Here is an 8,111-nt window from a genome sequence, read left to right as displayed (position 1 = left end):
TCTCTCTCTCGCTCTCTTTCTCTCTCTCTGCACGCGCGCGTATGTGGTAATGTATTGTGTGTGCTTGTGATTTTATTCTCTTCTGCTCCTACATTACTTATTGAATGACTGCTACATGAATGAGAGAACATAGGAAGTGTAATGCGATCGCGAGATCCCGCGACATCTCGCTGCGCGTGGACATCGGGATCATTCTAATATTGTACGTCAGTTTGTAAAACATCCTTATAATTGTTAGTATAGCGTTTTATAATTTAAACGCGATAACTTTAAGTGGACCCCAATAGACAAACGTGTATCCGCGCGCCGAGAATTTTTCTTGTAAGAAATGTACATTTGTAATAATAATGCACCGAATTCTGATCACGATCAAATTAACGCGACGAATGACCATACATGAAAGGAACGATTTTGCCGAAGTATAAAAATTTAGCTAGATACAAATTTAAAAATAGTAATTCTGTTCTATCAACTTTATGTTCTCAAAATATTACGTGGAACGCTCAAACATGTATGTTTATATGTATGCAGACAGCACATATAAAGTTTAAAAGTAGAACATAAGACGTTCAAAAGACATTCTGTAAATATCTTTTAAACATTATAAATAAAATATCTTTAAGGCGTCTTATAACTCATTTTTGGAGATGTGTGCTGTCGTATGCTGTCTGGGAACAAGCATCCTATGTATGTACTTATTTTAACAATCCAACAAAATTATTTTCAGATTTGTATCTAGTTAACTTTTAGACACTAGTTAACTTTTACACTTCAACAAAAGCGTATATGCTCACGGAAGAGCCTTGGTGAAAATAAAAATACGAGTAAATAAGTCGAGTGTACCGGGAGGAGCGATAGAATCGTAAACAAAAGTTTTAGGAATAAATTGGAACAGTGGAACGTAAAAAAAGTGTCTTAACATTTTGACTGCCAAGCTGATTTCAGCTTACTTGAACTTAATAAATATGGTATTATTTTAATACTTTATTGTTTTTTATATAATTTATATAATTCGTTAGTCTTAAATATTTAATGAAATCATTCTTAATCGTATAAATAACCTTCGTCCACAAATAAGTCATGAGACTCTTACGAATTTTACGTGTTATCTAAAAATATGGATAACACAATAGTCAAAGTGTTAAGAGATTCAACACCTCTTTTACGTTTAGCTGTTTCTAGAAATTTATGATTCATAGAAATTTCGTTTACGCTTCTGTCACTTTTTCCACCATTCTCTACTTACGCTTTAATCTTGATTTTCGCCAGAAAGACGCGAGATCACTTTGTGGAAAAATACTATTGCATTAATAAAAACAAAAAAACCATCAAAACGAATAACGTACAGTATTGGATTTTCAAATAGGTTTCCAATTATTTCCAATCGTTTCTTCCACGAATTAAATAGTATTCCTTTCATAAGAATCGGTACCGTGACACCGGTGATATACCGAAATCCGGGAAAATTTGAATCCAGACTACTGAACGAAACACAACCTAATCAATTTGAACGATCGAACGAAGCTTTCTCCGCGCACAGGCACAGACTTTTGTTAATGTCTCTCGCTTAAGATATAAATATATATCGAGTGTAAAAAGATAATGTACATATAACTCTTTGCTTATGCAAAAGACGCGTTTTCCTGTGTCGGCGTTTCATGACACGCTCTCCGAAGATCGTTTAAGTAACAGCCGCGAGTGTGCGAACCATTCGTTCCCGATTTGCTATTGTAAGACCTTTCTGGAAGAAGTAACATTGAGGTTTTTGCTAATTGGTGCGCGAAAGGTGCTGGAAAAATCTCCTTATCACTAATTAAGTTATTAAAGTATCGACATCGACGTGTTTCTTTTTTTTTCTATATATAATCGCGATTCTCTACACTATACTTTTATTTCCGTCAGTCGCTGCTCCTCACCTTGCTCTCTTGACCATCCACTCTCTAAATCGAATTCTATATAAATGTGTTATCTCTACGAGGTTCTTCGTCGGAAATATCGAAGATAAAACGACGCGCATATGAGATCAATCGCGTAGATACCTACAACGTTTCTCACATACCCCGATTTCCCGTACGTGTTTTCCGAATGAAACAAATACGATTTGTATACAGAGTGGCGCGTTATCGGTGATACGAAACTCGAAAAAAGATAATTTTACGTAAAAAAAAAGGATAGATAAAGGACAAAAAATAAAGTCGTATACGAGTTTCCGTATTCTAGAAGGAAAACTAAAAGCTTAAAGCAAAGCTAAAGCTTTAAGCTAAAAGATTAAGAAGTCAATAGCGCTCCCTGGTGAAAATTCTTATTGATATTCTTATTAAAATTCTTTATATGTATATTTTGTATACAAATTTATATGTATAATTTTTATACAAATTTCGGAATTTTTCAGACTTTCTAATTTTATCTAACTTTTAAAAAATTTTCAAATTTTAACAAATTGTAATAGAGGTACTGATAAAACCTATAGCTTTTCTAGAATTTCTTTATACATGTAAATTCTGAAATATTCTAAAATTTCTAACTCATACAATTTGCAAAGAAAATTTATAAAATCTGAAGAAGTTTAAAGAATTTTTTTATAAATGTTCATATATTTTAAAAATAAAAAATTCTTAAAATATGAAAATTTTTTGTCACCAGGACAATTTATAAGACAAGTTAACTTCCGATTCAACGTAGCGGCTATCCAAGAGTAAATATAAATATGTTCTACTTTAAAAAGTATAAATATATTCCATCACAAATATAAATACATTCTATTTTAAAAAATACAATTCTTTTCTATTTTTTATCATTTTTAATCAAGCTGTTAAATTATTTTATTTTGTATTTTGATAGCGTGGAATAATTTATGTTGAAAATTAAAAATTTGGTCAAATGACAAAGAATATCTATTATCAAGATTATCAAGAACGGAATTTTTTAAAATTTTATTCTATCTTTTGTTTTGTTTTTAACCGTTACTTTTAAATAAACTCATCACTCCTTCTCAGTAACATAGCCAATAACGAACCATTCTGTATCAATCGGTAAATTGAACGTCTTTTCTACGAAATCTCTCTACTAGAAGTCTTGTGATAAAAGAATGTCGTTTATAGATATATCGAATCCTCGGTACATCAGGTAGAAAAGTGCACTTGCCTCGGCATATAGATATACTTTGCAATGTAAATTAGTTATGTTGTCGTATATTATATGTATCAATATACGTTATATAGATACCAATGTATGTAATTAGGATTTCGCCGATATTTCGCCAAAATCTGATTAGCAGTTTCCCTTTATTACAAAAAGAACGTCAAAAAAGTCGAAATCTCGTAGACCCTCTCGTATCCGATGTAGTATAAACTTTTCGTTTTATAGCTCTGATAAATAAAACATTATTTCTATTTTTCTTATGAGAAGAAACATATCCTGCGGGTCTCTTTCTCTCTTTCTTTTTTTTAAACGCGATAGAAAACCACTCTGTACTCTTATATCTATACATTGGCATATGTACAGAATATACACAGGATGTCCCAGATAGTCGGTGCTTCCTCTCGGGGGGCCCGAGATCCGATCGTTCGTTCACGCCGTTAATTAGTAATTCACCGTTGCCTTCAGTACATCCTCCTTCTCGACGTCAAGCCGATTAATTTCTCCTCAACCAACTTCCAGTATATCCCCGCTCGCGGAGGACGCGCTACACGTTCTGGGAAATTCCACGTATATTTGAAGATGCTGTGAAAGAATGGCGATGTGTTCTCCCTTTCGAAGAAATTCATTCGACTTCGGCCTTCCTTTCTCCTCACTGCCTGCATCCCTTTTTACCACTCTCTTCAGAGTGAACTCTTTTTCGCTGCAAATTCGAATGAGATTCCATATCCCGCCTTTCTCCCCTATTTCACCCTTTGTCTTTTCGTTCCTTTGTATTTTAGGCCTCTTCGGAATGCGAGCCCTGAGAACTGCGTTTCTTCTTGTGATTGTTGTGATGATGATGCTGATGATGATGGTGGTGCTCTCGATGTTGCATCAAAGCGTCGGTCTCCGGCTGGCTCTGATGACCTACCAAGAGGTCTAGGGTATCCTTAGGTGCGGCGGGCACCTGCTCACTCGTAGGCGGCGGAATTGGCGTCGCAACTGGCGACTCGACCGGAAGCGGCACGCAGTGTAACACATAACATCTCACGCCTGCCAAAATAAAGCCTGAAAACAATAACGACGAAAATTAGAGGCGTATCGTTGCAGCGTCAAAATTTCTCACCAATCGTACGATTCGAATTATGGTGACAAGCGCGCGCGCGCGCGTCACCGACACGCCGATCGATCGAGCGCTCCTATAATCCTTTATTTATTTAATTCTCTGTATTCGGTTATTAAACGGCCGCCTCTCGATAATTTTAAAGGGGAAAATCAATTCAGAACTGGCCGTAAAGTTCGCGTTTATTGAATAATTCCATACATCTCCTGTTCTTCCTCCAAAATGTGTTTAATCTAAATCGATTTAATCTAAATTTATTATTCCAATCATACGCACACATAAATAAATAAACAGTTTGTGAAAACAATTGAAACGCATATGAAACAAGCCAGGAATATTTTCATGGCTTGACATAAATCATTATTGTGGAGAACGCGGTATTCGAATCCTTCAACGATCTGGGACATGGAATCCGACATGGAATTATAATGTTAAGATTTTCCGCTCATTCTGCAAAAGCGTGTCTCACGGTGCGCAACATGCAAGATAAAAGCTAACGGCGGCGGCACAAAAAAAGGCTTTTCCATATCTAAGAAAAGGCTCACCCAGTAAAAGTAGGGCAGTGCCTGCCACGAGTAACGCCAACCTGTGGTTGGTGGTCGTTGCACCCGGGACGAGTTGGACGAGACCGACTACGAGCACCACCGCGCCCAACAACAGGCACACCACCACAGCGTGCAGCCCAGATATCTGCGGGCAATGATCTTCGTCAAGCGAAAAACAGCTTACTTTCGCCTATTTTCGACGCTTTTGTGTGTGTGTGTGTGTGTGTGTGTTTGCGCGCACGCGCAAATATATATTTACTTTTGATTAGTATTTGTTTACCAAGTGAAAAGTACACACACACGCAAACGCACACACACACACGCGCGCGCGCGCACGCACGCACGCACGCACGCACGCACGCACGCACGCACGCACGCACGCACGCACGCACACACACACACGCATATATATATGTATATACGAGGCATATTCGGAAAGTAAAGATTACATTTTACAAAAATCGAAAAATGAATATTTATTAATAAAACTTATATGACATATTATACAAATAAAGCACTATTTTTCCACGTAATCGCCATGCCGTTCTAAACATTTGGTGAGTCATGATATCAACTTTTGTATTCCTGTCTCACACGTTCTAGGTGACCTCTTACTCTACCGTCTCTCTTAACCACGGCATCCTTCACCTCTTCGTCAGTAGAAAAACGCTTTCCGCCCATGTGTTCTTTCAACAGAGTGAAAAGAAAAAAGTCACTTAGTGCTAGGTCGGAACTATGAGCAGGATGATTCAAAATATCCCAACCAAAACTGTTGAGGAGTTCGATCGAGATTCTGAACCATCCTGCCACAGTTCCGACCTAGCACCAAGTGACTTTTTTCTTTTCACCCTGTTGAAAAAACACATGGGCGGGAAACGTTTTTCTACTGACGAAGAAGTGAAGGATGGCGTGTGTGAATGGTCAAGGGATGTAGCGGCCGAAACGTGTGACACAAGAATACAAAAATTGGTACCATGGTTCACCAAATGCTTGAAACGGAATGGCGAAAAATTACGTGGAAAAATAGTGCTTTACTTGTGTAATATGTCATATAAGTTTTATTAACAAATATTCATTTTTCGTAAGCTTACTTTCCGAATATGCCTCGTATTCAGGGTGTCATTTTAATGTCCCACCCCCAATAACTTCCATATTTTTTTATTTTAAAAATAAATGTTTTAGATAAAAGTTGTTTGAAGAGGGACATATAATCCCGATGTGAGTCATATCGTAAATATCGCCTTTTCAAGAAATTTAAAAAATGACTAATTTCTTAAGCGGAACTTTATTTTTTTTTTAAATAAAAGTTGTAGGTCTCGTCGAGACGTTTTCAAAACACACCTGATAATTGTCTTTTGCATAAGCCGTTCCAGAGATACGTAACTTCAAAGTTTGCTACTTACAATTAAGAATAGCATACATCCTTTCAGCTGTTTTTAAGTTGTCATTGCATAACCCGACTATTTTTTATCATGTATTTTCATAGATGTTTTCTACCCTCACGTAAATTTCTCTTTGTATGTATTTGATCAGTTGACTATAAAACCAACGTTAAATATTTGAAGTTGATGTTTTAGATTGTTATTCTAATTGATTTTTTTACTATCTATGTGGAGTTGGAGTCCTTTTTTAAAATGAGTCCCCTTGCCTCTCACAGATTGGGGTGCTTTTTTAAAATGAGACTCTTTGCCTCTCACTTTTGGGGTACTTTTTTAAAGTGAGTTCCCTTGCCTCTCACTATGATGTTTGTAATATTAACGCAAATGCTCAAACAAGTTTCCATTGAGACACATTTTATTAAACGTAATCGAAAGCTTTCTTCGAATTTTTGCAATTCATCAGGAGTAATTTCTAAGAATACGTTTCTAATACGAATTTTCATGATATCAATAGTTGTTGGTTTTGTTGCGAAAACTTTTTCTTTTACGTATCCCCCCCCCCCCCTAAAAAGAAATCCAGCGGCGTAAGATCAGGAAATCTTGGTGGCCATTTTTGTGTTTGACTTCTGATGCTGATCCATCTATTTTGAAACAGATTATTTAAGTAGTTATATTAACTACGTGACGACTTCTATGGGCGAAAGCTCCGTCCTGTTGGAACCACATATCATGATGAACTTCCAATGTAACATTTTCCAAAAGATATGATAAATGATTTTGAAGAAACGTCAGATAAGTTTCACCATTTAAATTTTCCTCGAAAAAATAAGGTCCGATCACACAATTGCCTATAATTCCTGCCCAAACATTTAGAAACCACTGGTGCTGAAATTCTTCATTTCTCTGCCAATGAGGATTATTTTCGAACCAATTCGAATAATGACAATTGTGACGGTTTACTCCTCTATTATTAAATGTCGATTCATCTGTAAAAATAATCCTGGAGAAGAAAAAAGGATCTCTATAACAAGTTCTGAGCCCAACTGCAAAATTGTAATCTTCTATTGAAATCTCTGTCTTCTAATTTATGTGTTAGAACAATGTGATATAGATGAAACTTTTGTTCTTTCAGAATTCTTAAACACGTTTTTTGTGAGATTTAATGTCTACACGTTCAATTTGTCTGCTAGACGACTGCGGATTCTGTAAAACGTCTGCTAGTGTTACTATAGTGGCAACATTATTTGCACCAGTCTTTTTTCTTTTGCGTTTTAATAAACCCATTTCAGCTCTTTGAAGTAATCTCTTTATCGTTTTCCTACATGGATGACGTCTATATATTAAAGTTCGAATATTCGAGCATGTTCCCTTTCAGTAGCTTTGAAATGATTTTTACATAATCTTACAAGTTTGATCATATCTACTATCTCTTGCGGTGGGTAATCCATTTGATTTTATTACAGTAATTTAATAATTTTATGCAATAATTATCGAATATCACTATTAAAAACAAAATTTCAGAGAGAGCTAAAGATGATACAAGAAATTGCCTTCTGTCCTGACCTACATCCCTGGTGAAAAAATTTTTCTGAATTTGTCTGAAAATTTCGCTGAAAATGCCTGAAAACATTTTTCAGGAATTTTTAGTAAGATTCGGAGCCTTTTTCAAGGAAATTCAAAGACTTTCAGCAATATCTCCGAAAATCATTTACAAAGTATCTGAAAGTTGTTGAATTTCGCTGAAATTTGAGATTTCAGTGATGTTTCTAAAAATTATACTTTCATGGTTTCTTACTTTTCAGAGACTGTCAGCGATTTCTCTGAAAATCATTTATAAGTGTCTGAAAAACTTTGAATTTCGTTGAAATTAGAGATTTCAGTGATGTCTCCGAAAATTAAACTTTCATGGTTTTTCACTTTTCAGAGACGATTAGCGATTTCTCT

General features: G+C 35.7%; 1 protein-coding gene across 1 annotated transcript in view; it reads right to left on the bottom strand.

The window, feature by feature from the left end:
- Window positions 1–2,802: 2,802 nt before the first annotated feature.
- The window catches only part of LOC105457264, a 32,108-nt gene continuing 26,799 nt past the window's right edge, over window positions 2,803–8,111 (bottom strand). The window contains exons 3-4 of the mRNA XM_011701850.1: window positions 4,789–4,933; window positions 2,803–4,188 (exon numbers count right to left, since the gene is read on the bottom strand). Coding sequence (XP_011700152.1) covers window positions 3,917–4,188; window positions 4,789–4,933 — 417 coding nt within the window. The 3' untranslated portion in view covers window positions 2,803–3,916. The remainder of the gene's footprint in view (window positions 4,189–4,788; window positions 4,934–8,111) is intronic.

This window comes from Wasmannia auropunctata, unplaced genomic scaffold (assembly GCF_000956235.1).
Source record: "Wasmannia auropunctata unplaced genomic scaffold, wasmannia.A_1.0 LD336103.1, whole genome shotgun sequence".
NCBI classification, from domain to species: Eukaryota; Metazoa; Arthropoda; class Insecta; order Hymenoptera; family Formicidae; genus Wasmannia; species Wasmannia auropunctata.
The sequence above is the reverse complement of the archived record's forward strand: the minus strand, read 5'-3'. Positions and strand labels throughout refer to the sequence as shown.